The 26,051-nt window shown below is 41.1% G+C and overlaps 1 protein-coding gene across 3 annotated transcripts; it reads left to right on the top strand.

Moving 5' to 3' along the window:
* Positions 1-1,805: 1,805 nt before the first annotated feature.
* Positions 1,806-19,863, top strand: CHST10 (carbohydrate sulfotransferase 10). Of its 3 annotated transcripts, none has more exons than XM_062601603.1 (6): positions 1,806-1,853; positions 6,963-7,101; positions 9,967-10,064; positions 12,795-13,029; positions 15,220-15,325; positions 17,205-19,863. In XM_062601603.1, the coding sequence occupies exons 2-6, from the start codon at positions 6,990-6,992 to the stop codon at positions 17,740-17,742; spliced, it is 1,089 nt and encodes a 362-aa protein (XP_062457587.1). In that variant the 5' UTR covers positions 1,806-1,853; positions 6,963-6,989; the 3' UTR covers positions 17,743-19,863. The 3 variants fall into 3 exon arrangements, with proteins under 3 accessions (XP_062457587.1, XP_062457586.1, XP_062457584.1); XM_062601602.1 differs by lacking the exon at positions 1,806-1,853 and adding an exon at positions 2,041-2,576; XM_062601600.1 differs by lacking the exon at positions 1,806-1,853 and adding an exon at positions 3,816-3,954.
* Positions 19,864-26,051: the final 6,188 nt, after the last annotated feature.

Here is a 26,051-nt window from a genome sequence, read left to right as displayed (position 1 = left end):
GTATTGCCTCTTGGCAGGAGTCATTTCACAAGGCATTTAATTTAGCACAGGGAGTGCTACCACTTGGGACTCAGAGTTGGAAATGATGCAAGTTACATGTGTGGGTCAATGAGTCTTGGACTCCAATTTGACACAGTGATGTAGACTACAAAATGAGAGGTTGGAAAGTACATGAGATGAGTAACAGCATTTAGATTACGGTTGCCTGCTCTATCTTATATTTTCTCTCCTTTGCTCTAGAAGTCCCTCTTGTTTAAACCTGCTTGTATCACTTTCAATTTGCATTCTAATATTTAAATTTTGTGTTATTTTAGCTGTGAAAGAATTTTAAATACTGCTGCCATTGAATGTTTTTTCTTTCATTAACTGGTAACAGGACACACGCAGACACACAGAAGTCTCTGCTACAATTCAGTCTCTTCTGAATTTGTCCCATCTTGAACAGTTGGTTTGATCCTGCAGCAAGCAGCAATGCACTCCTCCTGGATGCTGTTGGGGTTCAGTGTGGGAAAAAGATTTTCCCTTTGCAGATCAGCTTCAAGGCCAGGAGCTTACTCTTTTTTTGTTGTTTTCTTCTTTGTGTAGATTTTGGGCCTTCCATCTCATTTAGCCCAAATGAGCTCAAATTTAGCTCAAAACTGTTTGTGTGTTTTGGGGAGAACATTCTTGAGGAGAAAAGAAGACACAAATGAGAGAGGGAAGGAGAGATGAAGGCTGAAAGCAGAGTTCGAGAGCTTCTTGTGTGGCCTCTTTACATCACAGTTTGGGCTAACCAACAGGACGTCCTTCAAGATGTTGTTTATTCCGATTTTCGTCTGAGAGCGGTGATTTTCCTCCTCTCCCCCAGCTCAAGACTTGACGATTTAGCAGTTCCCAGTGCCACAGCACTGGCGGCAGGGGCACAGATCAGCTCTCTGACCGCTCACAGACCCTTCTAGTGCGGGGTCAGGAGGAGCACACCTTTGGGGGCCGGGTGGCGAAACCTATCCTTTGCATCACGTCAGGTGATTTAATACGGCACGAAGTGTCCCCAGCACCCCAGCATGCAGCATGCTTTGAAAGACTGGAACTTTTGCAGTGTGCCCTCTTCTTTCAGGTACAGTCACCAGCTGGACCATAATCTTTGGTGGAGTTGAGGAGCCACCACCCCAGAGCCTCTGCACATCCTGACTGCCATGCACTGGAGCACGTCTGGCAAAGAGTTGCCTAAAACCCGCTGGCTAAAAGCCATCAACGCACACACCACCAAAACCTGGTTTTGGATGCGGTCTATGGGTGTTTCAGTCCTTCGGGCGCACCAAAGCCACTTTTATTTTTTTAATTTTATTTTATTTTGGAAACACAAGTGCGAGGGACTTGTTAAAGCCGCTTCAAGACGTTAAAACACAGCGGTGCGCCTCCCGCACACACCGGAGCGCACCTGGCGCTGCGCCCTCGGCCCCGAGCAGCGAGGCGGTCCCGGCCCCCGCCACCGCCCGGCCCTTCCCCGCCGCGCTCCTCCTCCTCCTCTTCCTCCTCCTCCTCCTCCTCCTCCTTCTCCTCCTCCTCCTGCTGCTGCTCCCCGCGGCCCCAGCGGCCGCGCAGGCAGGGCCGGGCGGCCCGCGGCCTTCCCGCGGCGGGAGGAAATGGAGGCGGCGGCAGGGCCGAGCGGCGGCGGCGGCAGGGGCTGAGCGGGGCCGAGGAGGCGCCGCCGCCGCCGCTGCCGCCGGGCGGGGGGATGCGGCAGCCGCGGCGGCGGCGTCTCGGTGCCGCCGCGTGAGGCGGGACCCGGGCGGCGGCGGCGGCGGCAGCGCAGCGGCGGCGCCCGCCGCGGGCCCCGGGCGGCGGCGGCGGCGGCGGCGCTGGAGGGGCCGGTAAGCGCGGCGCGGCGGCGCCGGCGGGGCCTGCCGTGCTCCCCGCGGCGACGGCGCGGCCCCGCGGCGCGGCCGGCCTCTCTCCTCCTCCGGGTTCGCCCTTCGGCGTCCGCGGCGCGGGGAGGCTGCCGCGGCCCGGGAGGAAAGGCAGCGGGGCTGGGCGCGACCGGCTGCTGCTGCCCTTACCTGTCAAAGGTGCCGTCCGGTTTGGAGTCGGCGGAATAAAGCGCTCGGGTGTTTCTCCTCGCTGCCTGGGGAAAGTTTACACCTGTGCAGCCGAGGTCTCTCTGCCTCCGATTGCAGCCGGAGTCCAGCTTTTCGGCTCGAGTAAGCTGCGCCTTGAAGTGCCCCGTGCACCTGACGGAGGCTCCCCGTGCTTTTATCCCGCTCGCGGGACAGCCGGTTGCACCCCCAGCATCGCACGCCAGCCAGGGAGCCTTGATGCTGGGGGAGCACCTGGCCGCGAAGGGTGGGCAACGTCCCATCCAGTCCTGTGGCTCTGGGCCTGGCACCACACCGGTGGGCAGGATGAGGAGGCCAGGTCCTGGTTTTGAGCGCTGGCTGGCGTCTGTGGAGCTGGCCCACTCCATCGCACTGAGCCTGTGCTCACTCAGGGGGGGTGATGCAGCTGTTGCTGGGACTGCTGCTCCCGTAGTTTGCTTTCTGCATGCTGAAAGATGACCTATGCACGCGCAAGGAGGACTCTGCTCTCCAGCAATCTCGGTAAGAACAGAGATGATAGGCCTGCTAATGACATCAGGGTGGTGGAACACCTTAGAAAAGAATCAGCTTTCAGAAATGTCCGTTATAGAGTCCATTATAGCATTTAGCAGCACCACTCAACTTATCGAATGAGTCTGTGATAGATTTTAGTCCAGATTAAAAAAAAAGTATCCATACTCTGTGAAGTTAAGATAAGTAGGCCTCGATGAAAAAGAATTAAGCTGTTGTGTGTCCTTCGTTATGAGTTGCATTTCAAGTTGCACCATTAGTCATGTGCTGATGGGCAAGCAGCTGGTAGTCTGAGATGACTGAAGTGCTGCTGTGATTTGCTATGTGTGTAGGGACTGTCCTGACTGGGATCCCTCACCCAGGCAGCCTAACTTGCAGATCAGAGGCCTGTGCTTTGAGTTTCAGTGTTGTGCAAACCTTATGCACTTTGTTCTGTCATTCGCATGAAGAGCAGCAGTCTCCCCTGAGGTACTTGCATTTTCTCCAGATAATGCCTTACTCACAGGCCATGGGTCAACCCACCCATTCTTTGTTCATGTTAGTGGTGTATGTTTGCTATCACACTTTTGCTCTTCCTGTATTAAAACTAGTGTCTGGCTGTCTGAGGGTTATGTGGTAATTCAGGTCTGGGATGGGTAGCCCAAAGAAAGAAAGACAGAGGAGTAGGCAAAGAAAGAGATTTTTCAGATCCTGTGATCCTAAAAAGTGTTGAACTGCAGTAAAAGAGAGAAGAAGCAGGTTGTTTTTCCCTTCTTGTTTTCTCTACTTATAAAAAAAATGGAGGCAATAATAAGTAAAATATATCCTTAGAAGCTGAAGAAAACTATTACAGAGAAAAAGAAGAAGCTAGTAAATGTATTCACCAAAAAAGCAAGTAACAGGAGAGGCAACAGAAAAGATAGGGTAATCACACTTTCTGATTCCTATCCACTGTGAAAATGATAAAGATATCCACATGAGAACATGCAGAAAAAGCTAGGGAAAAAGGAATAATATGAACACATTCTTTAAAAAATCTTAAGGGCATTACATTTTGGTGAGCATAATGGTCAGGTTACTTTTGTATAAAGTTTTAAATAGTCCTGCTTCCTGAGATAGATAATGAGCAGCTGATACAGATGGAGTTTAGTTTAGGATACTAGAAGTGAGTTACAGTGCCAGCCGTTATAATTACATTATGATAAGTCCTCTGACAAGACCATTACATAACTGAATGTGGTTGTAGGCCTGCTGCGTGCATAACAAAGAAGACGACAAATTGCTTAAAATTTCCATCTCAGCTTCAACATATTGAAGAATAATAATTCTCACTGTTATGGATGTGACTATGATTCTGTCCCCTTTCTGGTCTCTCAGCCTAGTCCTTAAGGTAAACAGGATGTTGCTCTTCTGTGTCTTTAGCTGAAATCATATTGTTCCCCAGTCCGTAGAACAGAGGATCTTGCTGCAGCATGCTCTGTGCACTAATGATTTTGCCTTTCAGGTCACAGCAGGTTGAAACGTCTCTTCCCTGGTCATTTAAAACAACTTCTTAGAAATTCAATGCATAAATTACATAAGGAGATACAGCTCAATAATCTTTACTGAATGGTGCACATCCATCACCATTATAGAAGTTGTCAGACTAGGAGGGATATTATGAACATAGATGCCCCAGATCTACCATTCTTTACATAGAACAGATGTACTGGGTTAGACAAAAGGGTCTGTCCCTGGCCGCTCATCATGTCCTTGAAAAACCATCCACTGGTGGTTAGAAAAAGATTATGTTCTGTGCCTTGTCTCCTAACATCCATTTTGCATTTCACTCTCATTTGTAAGAGTGAGTTAGTGTCCAAATCATTGTGGTGTCTGAAAGCCAACGTGGTAAGTTTTAGTGCTCTAAAAAGGAGACAGTGGGTGTTGTGGCAGACTAAAAATGAGCAACCTCGAGACCTAATGGTCTTCAGCAAGCATCTTAGGGCAAATTTTTCATTAGTGTAATGGTAATGAATGAAAATTATTTGGAGGAATGAAAATTATTATAATGGATGAAAATTATTTTTGAACTGCTTTACTGAACTGAGCTGGAAAGAGATCAGTGCTCCAAAATTCAGGCCATAGTGTTTGCTCTTCCCAACCTACAGTTTTTGATGTTGAAGAATGACATGTCTCATAAACTGCATGCTTATTTGGTAACTAGGGAGTTGCAGCAGAAAATAGGGAGTTGCAGCAGAAAATGGGAGAAGACAAACATTGTGTTCATGGAAGTCAGAACATCTGTAACTTCCAAAAGATAGTCAATGCATCTTTTTACTTAAATGCAGTCTTTCTTATGAGAAGTATTTAAAAACGAAATTATAAGGGGGGGAGAACATTTCAGAAGCCAAACTGAAAAATTATTGCACTGAGAAAATAAAAATAGGCTTGAACACTCCCAGCCTAGCTGAAAATTGTGGATTCTATTTTTGTAGTTATTTTGTTCTTTCCCTCCTTCTCACCCATTTCAGTTGCATCTTTAGGTTCCCAAATCCGTTTTGTGTTGCTTGCCTGTCTCTACAGGTTTTCAGCAATACCCCTGAAGATGTTTCATTTTTGTCACCTACAGTGGAGAACTGTTGCTGGACGCATTTTCATTGCTGGAAGGCAAAAACTGGATAGAAAAGCAATCAACACCTGTAATAGTAGTACTGGTGTAGCAGGTGGCAGGAAGTAGACATGCTGGAACAATGTCAAAAACAGGCTTACTTCTGATGTTTAAGCTTTATGGAGATGAAAAAGTTCTGAGCTGGGAAGTTTGGGAAGTTTGCTCAAACGGCCACACAGGAAGTGTGGCCGTAAGACCCTGCAGGAGTGACTGTCACTGCAGTTCTGTGCAGTTACTCTGGGGCTGAGTTTGGTCCTATTGCTCGTTGTTTCCCAAGGCTAAAAGTAGTATACAAACTTCGCAAGAGTTGTTTGAGGTTTTTATTTTAAGTCCTCGTTGGTAAAGTGTTCTGAGGTTGTAGTATATTTATCCTCAAAGGAAAAGTTCACTAAGTTTGAACTTTCCAACAGCTGAGTTCAGGCCCCTAGGTGTCTAATATTTCTCCAGCAGCAGCTGAGGCAATGAGGCTGGCAGCAGTTTCTACTTTATTTTTGCAAGATAGATAAATATTCAGGCCAATGGCATCTCAGGTTCTGGCAGATGGGCAGCGATGTTTTTTGTTAGAATCTTTAAAAAGTCATATAAGCTTAAATTTTGCAGCAAGACTTCACAAATACTCTGCGTCAGCCTAAGTGCTTCCGTGGAAGTGTTGCCTATCAGAAGTCAGATATTCAGCAAAAGATGCGGCTTGAAATCATGCATTTTTCTGAATGGCTGACAACTTAAATCTTTTTTTTTAATTGGTTTTCTTGTATTGCATTTTTACCTTTTAACATGGAAAAACAATTTATCAGAATTACAGTTTGTAAAATTTAGCTAAGAAGTACTCAGAGCACTCCAGCAAACTTACAAAATGTGCAAGGCAAACTGTATACCATGTCTTTGTAATAATGTACTGTGTCCTCATCCTCCTTCTTGTTTGATTCAGTCACTATGGTGAGGTTTTTATGTGTTAAAATTCCTGGATCTGCAGTCTGAATTCTTTGGGTGACCCTTCCTGCACTGCTGGGGAAGTCATATCTTTAAGGTAGTCTCTGCTTCAGGGAAACTTTCTACTGTTTATGTAGACTGTGCTTAGCATGATGGAAATGAAAACTTTTCCAGAACCTATGGCTGATACTCTGTTGGCAATAAAAATGACATAAATTTAACTTTAAATATTGTGCGAGTTCAGCATTCTAGCTCTGTAGCTTTCTGCCTGTACCTCCTGGACAGGCGAAGGGTCCATGTTATATCTAATGAGTTGACAGAGTATAACCAAGAATACTATTTTAATGTTACAGTGTGGTTGATCTACTGATTAGGTACCATGGAAGGGGAAGCGTCCTTCACATACTCCTTTCTTTTGCTGCACTGAGCTTGCTAAGGGAGTAAATGGGTTAAAAAAAAAAGTACGCTGCAAAAAAATGGAGGTGTTGCTGGTTTGTCTCCCTGAGCAGTCAAGGCGACCCAGTCAGATGCCACATAGACAGTGCTATTACCAGCGCAACGAAGGGGGCTGGCAATGTGTATACAGGGGTGGAGGAGGAGTGAAACCTCCCTTTTGGTGGCAGTTGCAATGGCTCAGCTGTAGTATCATGTAAAAACCCAGCCAAAAGAACAACATCAGAAACTGAAACCTGCTACTTTGTTAGGTTTTATGACACACATACATGTTAGAATTTTGCCATAAATCAGCTGTGGAAAGTTTTGGATTTTTTTCCTAAACAGGAACAAACTATTCATGTGTCGACCTTTCCTCTTTCAAACAGGAAGCAACAAAAATCTTTATATGGCTCATGTCTGACAACATGCACCACCAGTGGCTGCTGCTAGCTGCATGCTTTTGGGTGATATTCATGTTCATGGTTGCTAGCAAGTTTATCACATTGACTTTTAAAGACCCAGATGGTAAGTTCAACTTTAACTAAAATTTGATGTGAAACAGAAGATTGAATAGTGTTTCACACAAATAAATACTCTTTCTGTGCACAGTAGTTCCCAGTATGTTACTGGTTCAGTAGGATTTGAGAACAGAATGACTGAATTATAATCGATGTGAAATAACTTTAATTTTCACAGTTTCTGCTTTTCTTGATGGAAGTCTGCAGAACTAACTTTGCATCTTTTCTGTTTAGTGGTTAGGAATAGAGAGGATCATGTCTTGCAGTTTGGTTTTGAGAGGTTGGGTTTTTCAAATCCACTTGTTTCTGTCTTAATAGGAATAGAATCTATATGCAGAACAACACAGCAGCATTACCTTTTTCAAGACAAACAAGATTCACAAGGAACTAAATAGTCTGTTTCACATGGTATTCGTTTCCGTCCTTTTGTGACTACTTGTCCTGTGGCTGCGGTATGAGCCTTGTGGAAAGTTTGGTTTCATTTGCAGTGCACTTAATCCAGCCATCTTTGCCTTGCTTCTTGCATTCAGCTTTATCCTCCGACTGGCAAACGGCTTATAGGCTTTTGCTTAGCCTAAGTAGCCCAGATGGTATTAAGCTGATAAGGAATTAAAGGCATTTGATGATACCACACAACATATTACAGTTTTTTCTCTACTGATGAGCTGCCATTAAAAAGCAGCCCTGCAGAGAGTTTATGACGAAGGTGGCATATTTCTAAGAAATGCAAAAAATGTGCAACTCTTGAAGAGCCAAGATCATTAGTGCGGTTTGTTTCAATGACATGGCTAAATATATTAAATATATAATATATATAATGTATATAATATATATTAAATATAAATATATTAAGTGTATCTTTTTTACACAGCATACATCTGTGTGAAGACCTATTCATCAAGTCGTACAGATGAGAGTTATAGGCTAACTAGGTAGCTTTTCTCACTCCCGGCTGGTTTTTGAGTCCTAATACAACTAAATTGAGCCAGTCTTACAGTTGGTACTTAAATGTTCTGATATTTCATACTATGCCAACTCTTTTTTCCCAGCACAGGTATTCTTTGAATGGTTATTATTTCCATCAGAAATTGTCAGGGGAATTCAAGTGTAATTTAAAAAAATAAATCTTTTCCTGAAGTACACTCTCTGCATTTACTTGCTTATTATTATCTTGGCTTGCAAACTTTTCTGCATCTTCCTTTTGATCTGTACTGAATCTTCCTTCCCCTTTGAATAGCTTTTTGAGCAGAAGACTGTGTAATTCCTAAGCTCCAGTCCTGTGAAGACATTACAGTGGTTAAGTGTATGTGCATGCTGGAGATGCCAGTTTTTGTATTAGGACTAATGAAGAGAAGCGACGTAAATACACTAACAGAATTTTGGGGGTGGTATGAAGAGGATGGCCAATTCTGGAGGAGCTCTTGTAGACTTAATAAAATATGACTTTTCAAGAATTTTCCTTGTTTGAATGTGTCTAGTCTGCAACTAGAACAAAACTTGCAGATGCTCAGTGAATCAGTGGGGCTTCTGTTTTTTAACCTTTTACTGATGTCTTTGGTGCATGAACACCTTGCTGAGAAAGAACAAGTTTCTCTCTGTCATTTCTACTAGCATCTGTATGCATGTTCTTACCTTATGATAATGAAAGATGATTTAACTGCTTTTTTAATGAGCCTTACTTCAGATTACTCTGCTTTTACTACAGGATGCTGTGAAGCAAGTGTGTGCACAACAATATTTACCTTAGCTGATTGCTTTGATGCTGACACTGCTCTCAGTTTTAACGTGTTTTTCCCTCATGTGCTATGTTAAAAGGCAATTTAGACACAATAGAGCACTTGCTTAAGAAAGGGACACAGTACACACAGTTTCCTGAGCGTAAAACAGTAAGCCACTGTGGAGGCAGATGAAGAATGGTTATTCATAAAAGAACAAGCTATGCAAAGGGAAGAATAGTCCAATATGCATGGGAATAAATTTTGAGAGAAAGATCATTTTCTTTTTGCTTTGTGGCTAGGGAAGGCTGCTTCAAATCATTTTTGATCTCTGCACTGCATAGAGAACAGCTCAAGTCCTGTGTTATTTTTCAATTTTCTGGTAGCACGGCAATTGGAAAAGATGCAAAAAGGTTCTTCTATTACATGCTTTAATTTGGTCACAAACTATTAGCTGTGTTAAAAACATTAAAGAAGAACTGGATTATCAATTGAATCCATTTTCCCCTTTGAGAGTCTGTAAGAAAGGCCGTGAGTCCCGTAGTAAGCAATGGATCTTGTATTCTTTAGTGCTGATTAGATATGTTAATTTTGGCACCAAAGAAAGAAGTTCTTCTTCAGTGAAGGTTTTGTTTCAATAATGTCTGTGAATTTACAATAGGAGGCCTGCCTACTAACATAGGGGAAAAAACAGAAAAGACATTAATATTTTGTTTGCAAGTGCTATGTGAAGTTATTTGAAAAATCTAAAATCTATTGTTAAGTCCACATAGTTATGTTCACTTGTCTACCAAACAAGATTTAAATATCATATGTTAAAGCTTTGATCACGTGTGAAATGAAGTAATTCTTTTCCTTGCTATTTGGATTTATGATTTCTCTGTCTCTTTGTACAGAGTTTGTTCATAAAACCCCAAAATAAAAGATATATGGTCATGTCTGTCTGTGATGTAACTCAACTGAAGTTGCATCTAAAATTCCCATTCCTTTAAAACATTCATCATCAGTCTCAAGTCTTATTAGTTACCTTGCCATTTGGGAACAGATCCTGATGTTTTGTGTGCAGATGGTTATGTTTGATTGTATTCAATTTAAAGCAGAAATAGTTGCCTCCCTCCCATCCCCCTGTAATTCTCCTATCTTTCTTCCGTCTTCAGACTATGGTGCCAAGCAAGAGCCATTAATACTGACAGCTGTAACAAAAGTGGAGGAGGGACATATGCCAGAGGAGAAACATTGGCTTGAAAAATTCCAGGTGTGTACTGTTGAGATGAGGGTTACATGTATTAAAAAGTAGGAGAAAAGAAAAGTTAAGTACGAGCTCCCTCTTGTTGAAGAGGATTTAGAATAGACAGGAATTTGTTCAGACTGTTCTATTGAGGTTAGAGCTAGCAGAATTTGTTTTAGCTCCGCAAAGCTAGTTGCTTATGGTAAGCTGCTATCTTGTTTCATCAGAAAGATTCAACTTTAAAAATGTTTTTCCCTTTCTAGGAGAAAATAGTTACAGTATTCCTTTACAAGTCAGGACAATCATTTTTGCTAGCCTATTTTCTATAATGGCCCAATTTCAAGTTACTTGTATTCTGCCTTGTTACAGCCATTAGGTTCCTCTTTCTGGAGGAAAAGCCTGTGTCTTGCTTAGTGTCTTAGTTCCTTTTGGTTCCCTGCCCAGTCTCTCTGCTTTGATTCTTTTTATCAGTCTCCATCTTTTTTTTTTCAATTTTTGTGCTCTTTGTGCCTCACATCTCAGTGTTTGTCCAAAGTAGAACACGAACACAATAGCATTCAATACAAGTTGATCTTTCAGATACACAATTCTGTGCTTTCAGATGTAAAGCAGAACAAATGGGATGCTCCCTAGTTTACAGGGAAACTCTGTAAATTTCTTATACAAATGTGAACTTGAGATTAGTTTCAAGGTGGGCTAAGGCCCACTTTTTCCAGTTGATTAAATGAGTCATCTTATGTTTGAAGTATGCTTAGGATGCAGCAAGAAGGTTAAATTTCTGTATAAATGTGGCACTTTTTGTTTTCTTATGTTAAAAATTTGAAATTGAAGTTATCCTCAGAATACTTGAACGATGTTGTTTTGTGGAAGTCTGGCAGATTTGTGTAGTGAGTTTTAATATCTTTCATTACCTATATGGAAAGGAATAAGAAGATATCTGGATATCAGACTGTTCCCTCTTGACTTTCTGATAGCTTGAAACACACAGTAGCATTAATCCTGATTGTGTGTACATGATATCATTTTTGACTGATAAGGAGTCTATTAGGTGGTTCACCTGAAATCCTAACGAGGAAAGTCTGAAGAGCAGTAGCAACAGAAAGTCAGGATCAGATTTTTTTCTTAATGGAGAATTGGGATAAAAAGTAAAATCGTCCCCTTTTCGTGTATAACTTGGGCATTGTACCTAAAGCACTTCTTGTATGAAGATATGGATGGCAGTGCTTGAGTTAACTAACTCAGTCAAATGATTCTTAACTTTACTTGTATAACAATGATGTCCACGCAGTTTGGAATAATTGCCTAGTTATTTGAGAGAATAAGACAAAAAAAATGTCTTTCATTTTACAATACCTCTTTCTAACATTGCCCTTGCTGCAAAGGGCAGTGGCAATAATTTTAGGAAATTTGGAAAGTAGAAGAACAATTTGGCCCAATAACATGCTGCTCATAGGTATGACAAAACCATAAGTGAATTTTCCATGTACATTAAATTTTGGCCCACTTCTAAACCCTTCTCCTCCTCAGCTGGCAAAGTAGGTCAAAGCAAAAATAGACTTCTCCCCCACCTTCCTTCTCATGTTGGAAGCTCCAGAAAGGCCAGAAAATCCTAGAATTTTGCTGAGTTCATGAACTCTGTTATTCCCCAACTTTGAAACAAGAGGCAATGTGCAAAGAGAAGAAAATAGATAAGTTTTATTGACAAACTATAATGTTTACCTTCTATTTTAATGGCTTCTCAGAGTGAAATTCAACTCATTTCACTTACCTAGTGAAGATATGACACCTGTGCTTAAAGATTACTTGGTACAACTGCCAGACTTCAGAAAAATAATACCAGTTGGTTCATTTGTTTTTCTGTGCTCCAAATGGGGCTGTATAAAAGCACGCAAACACACCAATCTTATACTATCAACAGTTTATTTTTAATGACAGTTTTAGCTCCTTCCTTTTGCAGATCCAACTGTGTAAATCAGTAAGGGGAAGGGGGAAGATTTTTCAGCTGAAAGTTAAAATTCCCCATCCCTGGTTAATCAGGCGAGTTCTTTCCTCTCTCTCTCCCACCACCAAAATTGAGGCAGAGGTAAGCTGTTGTAGTCACAGTTCCTGCTCTAGTTTAAGAGCAGAAAAGGGGGCATATACCAAACAGATAATCCATTGGGGAGGGGGAATGCCTGCTTCTCATATTTGCCTCAGTAATTGCTGATGTTCACTCATTCTTTGAATTTTTATCCATTATTTTTTCTGCAGCTAGAGTAAACAGAAACACTGAATGTCTGCAGATGCTAAAAACCAGCTCCCAGCCAGAAGGGTTAGAATCCCTAAGCATGATCTCCTCACAGATTAAAGCTTAATTTGCATTGAAACTGATGGTATAGTTCTGAAGCCTGCCTATCCCAGCCCCCTAAAAGTTCCCTTACTAGCCACTGAAGCTTTATGGGAATTCCAATCATTGCTCAAGACATGGTATTCGTACAGGGGAGAGCTGGCTGCTCTGCAAGGCTCCTGAATTGCTGTATAGAAAATCTCTTACTATTGCCCTTGATAATGACTTAGAGTCTTACTGGCATTTACAGCAGCACAAGAAACAAACAGTGATATTGCTTTCGTTAATATCTAGCAGTATGTTTATAGGAAATCTGGAAGTTATAATATGCACATTATAGGATGCATAAGTTTGGGTATTTTATACTTGAGAATTTGATCTGAAAACTAAACTCTTGCACTTTTCTTTTCCCCTCACTTGTTTTTATGAAGCCAACTGGAAAAGCTTTCTCTGGAAATCTGATACGCCAGCCCCTGGTTCATATGGAAAGACTTGAGCTTCTCAAGAATGTCTGCAGAGACACTGCATTGAGAAATCTCTCTCACACTGCAGTTTCCAAGTTCGTCCTGGATCGAATATTTGTGTGTGACAAGCACAAGATCCTGTTCTGTCAGACACCGAAAGTGGGCAACACTCAGTGGAAAAAAGTCTTGATCGTTTTAAATGGTACTTACTCTGATTTGGGTGTGTGGTTGCTTTGAGGAGGAGGAAAGAGCAGAATCAGTCCAACTGTGACAACACTAAAGTGGATTTTTTTCTAGTCTTCTGCGCTGATACTTAGTATTAGCTGTTCATTCGTCACAGTTGCTTCTAGTTCTTCTAAAACATCTCTTTTAAAGAAGTTAAACCTATTCTTTCTGTGAACATAAATATTGTTATTGTTTGACTCAAAGGTGATTTGAGTCATGAAAGAGTACCTTTATGGACATGGTATGTAGATTGATTATCCTTCAAAGGGTGGCACTTATTTAAAGAATGTTAAAAAAAATTATAATAGTTCCCTAAGAAAGGATAATATAAAATCTCTAACTTCAACCTGCCAATTTTTAACTTCAGGTTTTTAGCTATAAGTAAAGCTAGTTAATATTTGGCAGCTGCTGTTGGTCCTGTGCAGAAATCTTGTGCATGTGTTATCAGTGAGCAAACATATGAATTATGAAGGTTGTCAGGTCCTTAAGCTTATAATTTGGTCAACAAAGGTATATTATAAAATGACTGTAAAAGAAAGAGCAAAGCAACTGGCGTTTCTGAATTACAGTCTAGAAGATACGCCTTATCTGCCTGCTATACATTTCTAGTAGCCTCCTATGTCAATATTAATAAATGGTTTCCTCAGGGTTTTATACTATACCACTGCCTGCACACTTAAAATAAAACTATTAACTTGACCGTATTTGACGTAACAAACCCTTCTTTGACATAAAAGATGGTCTTGCCTGTCTGTACACCAAGACTGTGAATTTTCTACATGTAATCAGGTCAGTCAGTGGCTGTTAGATGCTTTTGCAGATGACATAGCTTCACCAAGGTGTGGGAAAAACCCAAATTTTATAATAAGATGGTTTTACAAAAGCTCTGAGAACTCCCAGCTCTGTTGTTGCATTTTCATGTGTTACTTTACCTTATGTGAGCTGGTTTACACATCCAGAAGGAAACAAAGTCAAAAATTGACAAGTTTCCCAGCAAAACTTGTTTAGGGAGGACTGTATCTTAAATACTTGAACATTAGTTTCATGTCTGATGTATGGATGAAGGAGCTGAAAAGCTAGCAAGGATATGGATGCATGTAGGTATGGATATTTGCCTTAAATGCCTGTGAAAGCCACACTCCAAGAAAAAAAAAAAAAAAGGTCGTTTCAGTTTCTGATATCTGTTGTCTCCATCTAATTCTCTCTGGCTACCAAGAAACAGAAGATGGAATAAAACTGAGAGTCTTAAGTGATATGAATTACACATTGTAGCTCTGGCAACCCCTGATGTTTTTACTGAACCTTTTATTACCTTACCACTCCCACAGTCAGAATACTGGAAGAGAGAAGGCTATAGAAGCTTTCTGTTAGACAGCTGTTTTGTATCACCCTGCCCCTATTGCAAATTAGTACTCTTGAAATGATACTGTTGTGTGAAGGTTTACTCCTGAAATCCAAAGGGTCTACATGAAAATATTTCCCCAAGTCATTACAACTTCCAGGATCAGGGTCTTAAAATAAATGTATTAGGATTTAGTGACATTTTTCTTGACAGCTTATGTGCTTGAAAAATAAATTTCTGCAGGATTTCTGACTTTAAATTTAGTGCTTTTAAATATATGTAATATTGTGTGACTGGAATTTTGTTTTCAGCACAGTGTAGCTGTTGAAAGAACTTCATGGATCTTGACAGCGAAGTGCTTTTGTGCTGAAACAGTTCCAAAAGCAGCCTACAGTATTTATTTTTTGTTGCTTGTAGAAAGTCGGTCAAAAAGGCTGATCTCGTCTTTGGAGTTAATCCTCAAAGTCTTCCTCTCTCTGTATGTGTGGGCAGAGTGAAAGAGAACGGGGATAGTGAGGTAGGGAGTTACAGGCTTAGCCATAATTGCTGGTAAAATTTATGTAATGTGCATTTCTAAGAGATTTGAACTGATTTGGTCTTGAACCGTGATGTTACATCTCCTAAAGAGTTTTAACAACTCTTAGCATTACAGTCAGAATCTCTCATCATTTAACAGTTTTAAACATAGTAACCGTAAGTACTAAAAATAGAGAAAAGAGAAAGATAAAAAGCTATGAGCCAAAGGCACAAACATCCTTGCTTGTACTCACTCTCTCTTTCCCCCAGCCCTGAAAGATTTATTTGCTCTCTTTCTGATTTGTCTAGGAGCATTTTCTTCCATAGAAGAGATCCCAGAAAATATTGTGCACGACCATGAGAAGAATGGCCTTCCACGTTTGTCCTCCTTCACTGATGCTGAAATTAAGAAACGGTAAGAGGTGGCTTCCCAGGAAAGTGGGCGCTGCTTGGAGACAGCAGTGTGGGTGAGCAGGCAGTAGTACAGTTGAAATCTACATCTGGAATGGAGGACAGCAGAGTTTTTGTCCCACCACTGATATTAAAGTGTTATTCCCTAAGCCACTCAGATGTTGCTGTGACTATTCCCCTCCTGTCTTCAAAGACATACACAAGTTTAACTGATAAAACAGTTAGATGATCCAATGGCTCCTTGGTATGGGATTTCTGTAGTTCAGTACACCACTATTTGTGGTCCACCCGGATCCCTTGTAAAGTAAAACTTCCCAGCTCCGTGTAAGATCGGCATTGCAGGTAGATTCTCTTATCTGGGTTGAGCCATACAGATTTAAAAAGTCACTCCTCCTTAGCCACAGACTATTGTCCATTCAGCTGAAGCACTTCATCTTTCTGTTGGAGTACTCATGGTCCATTTCAGAGCAGGGAGTTTATTTTTCTGCAGTGATGCCTTCTAAATTACTCTGACTAGGTTGTATCTGCTCTTGTTCTTGTCTCTGCTAGCTCCTTTTCTGTATACAATCCCTGTAGGGAGTTGCAGCATGGAGAGAATAGGAAGTAAAATGACAGTGGACACTTGTAAGGTTGTGCTTGCATAGTTTTCTTGTACATTAAGCCATTCTGAAGAATTAGCACCTTATACAGGAGGTGGCAGCCATCACTTGAGCACAGTCCAGTGATTGTTGCATTCAGTGTTATGAATGCCACTGATCACCGTTGTGGTACTTCATTGCAACTGATAGTTTGCAAAAGGAAATATTATCACTGTGTTCATGAGGACATGGATTTATCTCCTGGTGAACAGCCCTGCATAGAAAATAACTGTTTGCCCAGGGGATGAGCCATAGTTAGGGTATTTGAAGTCAAATGTCATCATTTGGGGTGTTACAGTCAGACCATTACAGAAATAGTGCTGGAGATACATAACATGGGTTCTATTGGGAATTCTGAAGTAAATTATTGGGGCACTTAGCGGTAGCAAGAGGGATTGTGTGGATCTGTTGATCTACTTTGCTCACCTCTTGTCCCGCCTGGTTGGGTGTCAGTCTGACAGAAGACTGATCAAGAGCCTGTTGGGGCTGGAAAAAGTCCATCCACTTATTTTAGGATGAGGATGAGGACTTACTCTAGGATGAGAGGATTAAGCTCTAAATCACTTTTGTTAGCTGTTTACCTGAAATAAACTTTTATTTTCAGTTTACTCCTCCTACAGATAATCTCTAACTACAGCATGTTACAGTTCAGTGATGTCACGACAAAATATGAAATTCTGTTGAAGACTGTTGGGTCTCGTTAAAATATTCTCAGCCATTTTTAAAAGCATGCCAAAACTTCAAATAAAATACCAGAAAATTTTTTTTATTTTTTATGTAAGCAGTAATTTGTCTAACTACCTGTCATTGAAATCTGCAACCCTCTGCATGCATTTAGGTGTATTGAGTCACTTTTTTGCGTGTCATTTTATGTATGTTGCTTCTTATTTTGAGCCTAGTCCCATGACATTATTAAGTTCAGAGCTTTCAGCATCTTAAAGGACTTGGTCTTCTGTTTATATCGGTCAAGATAAACTAAGCTTCTCCTTTTGCATAAAGTGTGACAAATAGCAAATACTGTTTATAGTTTGTATTGTATACAATTTATGTCTTTTTACTAAACAGTTTTCGTATTTTGACTCTTTTTGACTACAGTATTAATAGACTATGAAAGTTGCATATGTAAGATTCATATTGCTGTCTCTGTGATCAGAGTTTATGTACATTTTGTAAGTCTTTGCTAAACATTTCTGATACCGCTTTAATTATTTAATTTCTTATTTCTTTCTTCCTTCCTCTATTTAGACTGAATTTATACTTCAAGTTTTTTATTGTTAGAGATCCATTTGAAAGACTTATTTCTGCATTTAAAGACAAGTTTGTGCACAATCCTCGGTTTGAACCTTGGTACCGGCATGAAATTGCTCCTGGCATCATTCGTAAATATAGAAAGAATCGCACAGAGACTAGAGGGCTGCAGTTCGAGGATTTTGTGCGCTATCTGGGTGACCCAAATCATCGATGGCTGGATGTTCAGTTTGGTGATCACATCATTCATTGGGTAACATATGTGGAACTGTGTGCCCCCTGTGAAATCACATATAGTGTGATTGGACACCATGAAACCCTGGAGGATGATGCTCCATATATCTTGAAAGCAGCCGGCATAGACCATCTGGTATCATACCCCACGATTCCACCAGGGATAACAGTGTACAACAAAACAAAAGTAGAGCGGTATTTTTCGGGAATTAGCAAGAGAGACATAAGACGCCTCTACGCTCGGTTTGAAGGCGATTTTAAACTCTTTGGCTATCGGGAGCCAGATTTCTTGTTAAACTGACACCTAGAATAAGCTCTGGAGAAGTGTCGGGTGGATTAACCTAAACCCCCATGAATACCAGCTGCGACACTGACAGAGCTAAGAATGACCTTTTGTTTTCTAGCTTTTTGATGTTGCTCCATTTTTCAGTGAAATATTTGTCATATGAACAATTAGGGGCTTATAGTTGTTGTTTACTGACCGTATTTTCAACATGTGGCATTGAAATCTGTTAGGAGTGAAATCTCTATTATCTAAAATACAGAATTCCACTTATTCCCTCTTCCCTCCAGGGAAAAAAGAAAGGGGGGAGGGGAGAACCAATGGGCTACGACCTTCCTGGTCTCTCTCCCAGCTAGAATACCGTTTAAAAAAACAGAGTGAAGCATTTGTAAAAGATGGCAGTTTCACTGTAGGTTAACTCTGACATGTGGGTGAAATTACAATTCATGCTCATGAGAAAGGCATGTAGAGTCTCCCACGAGCCATGAAAACTAGAGGCCAGCACAGGACTAAAATTTGATTAAATACTTGGCAAGTAAAATCATCCAGGTTCTGTCATGTGGCTGATACAATAACAGTAATGCTGATCTAATCCCATTTTTTGTTTTTCACAGAACGAATCTAATTAGACAGAACTGTCCAAAAAGGGGGGGAGGGGGCTGGTTCCAAGCCCATTTGTCTTTGTATTCTTGTCAAATGTTTACTGTACTTACTTCTGGCCTGCTTTTTAAAATATTATTTAACTCCTGGCTATGTAAGTTATCTGAGAACTTCAGAGACAAATGGAGCACAGAGAAATATAAAGCTTTTGGGGAAACTTTAAGGAAATTTAATTTAAAAAGAAAATATGAGTAGTAATTTGAGAAGCACATCACAAGATGCTCTCTAAATATCAAACATTTTAACTTGTTTTATCTTCTAACAGTTAAGGTTAAATAAGCCACAAAAGCAGGATGTCATGTAAAATAGTTGCTGGAGTTAATTTGGGTTAATGCTTCACCTTTTTCTTATATCATGCCATGCTCAATGTTTAGTACCTTAAAGAAGACAGAAATTGCCCCCCTCTGAAAATGCATCTCTCTACTGCTGAAGAAGGCAGGATAAATCTTTGATTTTTCCAGTGTTTTGCTGCTATGATGTCTTAAGTCAAAAATGCCCAACATCTGTGTTACCAATGGGTGAATTGGCAACTTGCCAGGAGTTTGAATGTCACTTAAATTTATGTGTATACTTTGTGCATTAAAAAAAAAAAAAAAAAAAAAGCAAGCAGAACTGAATGGGTGCAACCATAACATTTGCTTGTGTTTGCATTCTTCCTGTCTGATTAAAAAAAAAAAAAGTCTCTTGTCTGAGTTCACCAGCAATAAAGATTAATGCGCTGTCCTGCAGTTCATAGGAAAGAGAGGCTGTGTATCTGAGTTAGAGGAATTGGTCCATCACAGTGAGGCATTTGAGCTGTATTTTTGAAATCATAGTCCTAAAGGATTAATTTTCAGACCAGTAACATTGCTGACGAGAAATGCTAATAACGGTCAGTGCTATGGAGCCTGCTCTTAAATCCAGCTACAGTATGTTTTTGATAGCTTCCTGTATCAACATAAGGAAGCATCTTGCAGTCGAGAAAAAGGAAAGCTGTGCCAAACTGACATGTGCTGCTCTCTGCAAAAAAGAAGCCCTGTTGTAGTTGGATGTAATTTCAGAAAGATCTCAACAGTCTGATTGAAACAAGGGAGAATCATTAACTGGGCATTGTTAGCAAGAGAATACTCCAAGGTGGCAACGCTGGAAGAGTTGTTTGGGGATTTGTTTGTTTGTTTAAAAGAAAAAACTGAGAAGTTACAGTACCCTAGACTTGTTAGTTCTTAACTTATGAGAAAAAGATGTTAACAGCTCCAGGTTTGTGTGTGTTCTGTTTTTCTTTTTGTTTGGTTTCTTTGTTTTTGTTTTTAATACGGGAACCTAGCAAAATGTATTATTAAATGCGTTTTGGAGCTAATGAGCTGATCGATTACCTCTCTGCCGATTTCAAATGTAACAGTGTGAATAATGTATAGTGAATTCAGGCCTTAATCTTTAAATCTAATAAAATAGAATCATTTTTCTCTGAAAACATAAGCTACTGATCACATAGCACACAAATGTATCTGGTTTTATTTTTCTTCATAAACTACTAAATGTACTGATTACTTAAATTGCCAGATGGAAAGTTCTAAGTAACAGTGTTTTCCCTAATAGCCTTTTCTGAGTTGAATTCTCTTGGGAGTTTGATGGGAAATGTGGATGGATTTATGCAGTGATGTAGAAAGCTCCAGCAAACTGTATTCTGAGTGCTCCTTTCCCCCAATTCTGTGCTCCTGCACTTTTCAGGCTGCAATTGGAATAGTCATTATCTTTTCTTCAATTCATACGCGAAGTTTCTCCTTACAATGCTTACTCCTGAGCTTTTTTTTTTTTTTTTTTCCTTTTCTTTTTTTTTTCTCTTGAGGCTAAAATAAATTACAGAGCAATTTTGGCATGACTCTTGCAGAAACTTAGATAACATTAAAATGTTTCAGATATTTAAGGAGAGTCCTTAAAGGGGTATGGTGAAATTTGTACCATGTAGGTTTGGTGCAGATAGAATGACCAGAGGATTTGGTGTCCTAGAGAGGACTCTTGCCATGTCAGTCATGCTGAATTAAATTATTGTGCTTTGTTTTAAATTAATTGTAGTCTATACAAGGCGTTTACAAATTTAATCCCAGTGGCATGCATGAATGACATTTGGCTGTGTGGTTGTCATTTGCCTACCACTTTCAAGCTGTAGTGATATATATGTATTTTGGGAACTACTCATCCAAGGTATTACTTCTCTTTTTTATTATCACTGCAGCTTCAGAAAGCAAATTTTCATGATTGCTTTATGTCTGTCTCTCTGTGTATTTCTTTTTGTTGTCTCCTCAGCAACTTCTGAATCTTTTAGGCAATTTTAACCACATTTTACAGGGGAGGGTTGAGTTCTTAAAGATACTGAGTTGCAGTAACCTTTCTGAAAAATGACAGCTAGTTAGAGGAAAGAAATATTCTTTGTGCATTTTCTTGATGCACATATCCCTCTTTCTTGCAGTAGAAGTGGATCCAAAATCTACGTGCCTGTGAGCAAACTTTAAGGGCAGTGCCTGTCCCCTTTTCTTTCAACTCTAGTGCACAGTCAGTTATTGCCAGTGGTCTCTTTCTGATTACACACCGTGAACATGCTTCTCCGTAGTTAGAATTAATGTGCAAGTTCTTATTTTGGGACCTGTTCTTTAAAAGAAGTTATCAGTTCAAGAGTGTGCATAAAATACGTTTTTCATGGATACCCTGTTGTCATCTCTTGCTGTTGGTGCTTGGATGTTGCCCTGGGCAAGAGCCCCCAGCTGTCACCGCTTGTCCCTGCAGTCGAATCAGCCAAGCCACCAGGCAGCTCTGGCTTTTGTGCAACGTTACTGCGCTTTTTCCTTCAGGTGTTAGTATATTTACTCGCTGGCAAAGCCAGCTCTGATCTTATCTGTGCCTGAGCAAGTTTACTGAGAAAAGCGTGATGATACAGGCATAGCTTAAGCTCATTTCTCAGACAAGAAAGGATTTCCTGTCAGTGTATCAGTCTGTATCTGATACGCTTGAACTGCAAGAGAGAGAGCAATATTTCTGCTTAATGGCCTTATTGTAGCTTACACTAAGGCACAGGCCTACTATTCTGCTAACTAAGGGGACCTTAAAGGAGATGAGCATTCAGCGAGTGCTTGTTTTGAATGTAAGGCTGGGGGGACTCTTGACATAGGAATTGCGCCCTGAAGATTTATCGTGGCTAACTCCGTGCTACGTGTCGTCTGTGGAGGCCGCTGAGGTTTCCTTGTGGCCTGTGCTTGAGAAGACCTGCAAGGTAAAAAGCGGCTTGTGGCTCTTGTGTGGAAATTCCCCTTTTTAGCCAAAGTTAGCCGCGTGTGTTGCTGGGCCACTGCTTGGGGGATGGTTTGGGAATTAAATTCTCTATTAGCAGCGAAGGCTGCAGTGCTCAGGCTGGCAAATGCCGAACGCCTCTCTCACGGCGAAGGAGGGAGCTTGTCTCGCTCTGATGTTTTCAGCTGACTTTGGCACTGCTCTCTATAGATCTTTATTTTTGTGCTTTTTACAAGCTGTTGTATTGTTTTCCCGTGCGGGGCGATAGCCCGAGGTGCCTCATCTCATCGTCACCAGAGCAGCTTTGAAAGATCTGGGCCTGCTTTGCTGCGCAGTAGAAGTTTCCCTTGTGAAGTGAGCGGCGTTAGGCCTGCAGTCATGCAGCTGGTAAGAACAGAAACGGTGCTGTTCGGGGCTAGCTACTGTGAAATCATCGTTTTCCCTTTTCAGCCAGGCAGGAGAGAGAGGGTAAAGAAAGATACGTTTGCTTTGAGTCAGGAAAAGGAACCGCACTGATAGAAATTCCAGAGTGGTAAACTGGAGCAACGTCTGGGAGAACAGCATGAGAAAAAGCAGCGGGCAGTCGTTTTAAAGAACCCCAGGGAGGCTGGACTCCATGCCGAATGGAAGTTGCTGATGCTCACACTTCCAGTGATGAGTGGTAGCAAATGTGCTTCCCTGTATCGTGTGTCTGTATGGCAGAGAAGCCGCTGCCAGTAAGACAAAATGCACATGACAGACTGAAAACATGAAGCATCTGCTGTACATGAATGTTTGAAATCATTCAAAGAAAAGCAAAAGAAAAGCTTTTACTGCAAAGGAACAAATTAAAAATAGTCATGAAGACTGTGTACCTGGAAATGCAGCACCCAGCTAACAGGCAGAAATAGGCTGACTGCCCTGGAAGTGTACAGGGCATTTCTGAGCAGCTTGTGGGACAGAAGAGAATCTGCAAATACAAGGGTAAACATGGGCCACAGGGCATCTATATACTCTCTGAAAAGCTATTTAATACTGAGAACCTAGCCAAGGCTACCAGCCTTGCCTAAGCACATAGATCTTCTCTGGGATAAATGTATGGCTGTGCTGGGAGCATACAGAAAGGAAGAGCTCTTGTGAAATACCTAGCGCTGCGAATAACTACAAGTTGCACACCCACTGTGATTTAAGAAGTAGGAACATTCTGTTATTTAGGTTTCTTTTATTTCTGCAGTCTAAAGCCTTTTTTTATTATTCAGCTTTCTTTCCCTGTCTTCAGGGGTCTTTGGACAGTATACTACACCGTGACGCATCATTCTTCCTTTGCAAAAGGGTTGGAGAGGCTATGGGACATTTCCTCCATGATTTCAAGGAGTTACAAAGACAAATTCAGAGCAGGGAATTATTATCCTTCATAAATGACTCGCTGTGATTGTGAAACATCAAGATTGCATTAGCTACTTCTTAGATATTTCATCTGTAGGTCAGGAATTCACTTACAGAAAAATTATTGCTATTCTGTTCTGTATTTGAAATCTTTGTTTTTCTGTTTTGAAAGAGATCTAGTAAGGCTTTACAGCAAGTAAAATTTAAAACCTTGCATACAATAAAGCTTCACTTTTGAATCTACCTATTTTACTGTCATTCTACTTTAAGTAATTTATAGAGTAAGATTAGGCCCTTTGCACTTAAATACTCTGTCTCCTCAATTACTGTCTGTTCCTTGAAATTCTGCATTTTTTGAACTTGTAAAAAGGCAGCTAGAAAGGAGACTCAGAAAACAGGGCTTCAAAATGTGTCATTACTTGTTTGTGAAGAGGACAGAAGCATACTTCTTTAATCTGACATCAACTTTTTTTTTCTTTCATTATCTTTTTGATTTAACTCTTTCCAGTAAAAACCATCCAGATATGTATTTGTGATTAAAATTACATATTTTGAGAAATATGTGAGAGTAAAAGGATTAAGGGCAAAGAGTTGCAGCAAAAAAAGGGGGGGGGGACTGAAGGAGAGGCCTCAAACAAAGCAGTGGCAAGTGGCAATGTGTTGCTTTCTTCCTCTTGAACAGTAGACAGTAAAAACACAATTTCATTTTTCTGGAAGCTGACTATTGACAACAACAGTACTTTAATCAGCTTTTAATCTCAACACACTATTTAAATGCATCTCTGTGTGACAGCAAGATACTGCAGTAAGTTGTAATTGTTTTTTTGTGGACTCAGAGTGGACCTAGAAGGTTATTTGAAATGCCGTTCTGATGGAAAAAAACTCAGCTGCATTGCTGCCATGTAAGGATCTATCATATGATTGTGTAACAGTCAGAGAAAAACCACTTTGATAGATAGTGATACTTTGTTTTTGGTAATCCTCTTAATGATGAATTTCTGGCTTAAAATACAGCACAGTAGATTTGCTTTGTTCATGCCTCTCTGTTCTGAATAGCATTTTCAGAGTTTTCCTACTTCTTTATTTTGAGGCCTCTTTGCTGCAACTTCTGTTTGGGAATTAATTCAGGATTAAACAGTTTGCATTGGATTTTAAGGTAAGCATGTAACTGGACTGTAGGTAGGACAATGTGAGGACGCTGTGGGCTCTGATTGAGACTTGTTAACCAGCAATGTAATATGGCTGTGAGGAAGCTACCACCTGACTCTGACATGTATCCAGCAAGGTATTTCCAATAATGGCCAGTAATTATGAAGATGGTGGATAAGCCTGCAGAGAAACTTCACCTTGACGCCTGTGTCCAGTGGTCATCAGCTGTGATCTAGCACAGGTGCAGCAAGGGGTGGATGGTGTTTCAGCAGGATGAAGAGCCTACCTCCAAAGGGGAGAGCAGCAGGCATGGCTTGTTTAGCCTGCGAAAGAGAGAGGGTACAACCACTGTCTAAAACTGTACTGGAGGAAATGAAGGAGAACAAGATGAGCTCCCTGCAGAGAAGGAGGGGAGCCAAAAGACAGTGCAGTAACAAAGACAAGTCAGTCTGCATTGACTGGAAGCCAGCTGAGGCTGGGAGCTGGCAGGAGGTTTTGTACCTTGAGGCTCTGCATTGTCATTTCAGTATATGCAAAGGAAATAGAGATTAGGGTGCTGTTATATTGTCTGCTGAAGCAGCAGAGGCCTTGATTTCACGACCCATACGATCTTTCAAGTCCTGTGCCTTCTCCCAGGCTGGTGAATGATGGCTGTGAGCACAGGGGAGCAGCATTGGTGTGCGAACACTGGGTAATCTGACTGTGGGAGGAAAAAGGATCGGCTGAAGCAGCTAGGGCTGATGCCACATGGTCATGTGCACCCTGCTTGGCTCTGTCTGCCAAGAGATGGGCCACAACTGGGGAGCTGTTGTCATCTGCTGCCCATGAGCCTGAAATGCTCCCTCACCTCAGCTCTCTATAGTGTGTGCTGCATCTCACAGGGCCCTCAGCCGGTTTGCAAGGTGAGGGAAGCCAGCCACCCCCATGCTATGTTCCTACAGTGGGCAGGTTACATTATTTATTAAGTTGTTTTTTATCTTACATTAATCACATTTGGAGGTGATGGAAGAAGTGTCAGCTTTTGTAAGCAGCTGGAAATGCAGAATTAATGATGTTTCCCCCTGCCTGTCCTTGGGTTGTGCATCTGACACAGAAGTGACTTGGTAGGAAACAAAAGGGAAGGAACAGAATATTATGTAGTAATTCCTTTATTTGGAGAGTGATAAAGTGGCACCTTGTGCAATTACTGTTACCCTTCTGAAGTTTTGAGGATCACACTGCCCATCTCCCTCCCTAACCAAAGGGGATGGTTGGGCAGCACAACCAAACCACAGACCTCGGCCCCAAAGCCAGATCCCATTCCACAAGGACCAGATTGACTCGGCTGGCACGGTGGCAGCCACATGGACATCTGTGGAGTATCATTGCTGAGGAGTGCTTCTACACGGTGTCACCATTGCAGGCTGTGCTGCTCAAACAAGTATCAGCTTTCAAAAAATAATCAGAGCTTCAGTTTACCTCTTCTTTCTCTGTCCCTTCTGGGGTGGTGGTGAGGACAATGATCACTTTCTGCAGAGGGGAATTGCCATCATCAGAAATGAAAAAGCAATTGCTGGAGGGATGATACAGCAAATCAGCTTTATTTATGACTGCACCTTGTAAACAAAACTTTCTTTTATGAGGTGGGGAGTAGTAAAGATATTTGTAATGTGTTTAGAGAAGGTGAAAAGTTCCTATGGAAGGCAGAGCAAGAAAAAAATATTAATGGCTCTATAATCACTAGATAGTTTTAAAAGACTATTGTAACCTCTGGGTTTAATCATGCAGGGTGAACTTACCAATGCAGTGCTTACTGCTATTGTCTAGTGCAGGTTACATTGAATACTGTCAGGAGCTTAATTTGATGCATTATTTCAATTTGGCCTGACACCTAAATGATTAGGGGTGTATGT

The sequence above is a fragment of the Rhea pennata genome, chromosome 1, assembly GCF_028389875.1.
Source record: "Rhea pennata isolate bPtePen1 chromosome 1, bPtePen1.pri, whole genome shotgun sequence".
NCBI lineage: Eukaryota > Metazoa > Chordata > Aves > Rheiformes > Rheidae > Rhea > Rhea pennata.
Note: the sequence above shows the minus strand (reverse complement) of the source record. Positions and strands in the feature narration are given on the sequence as shown.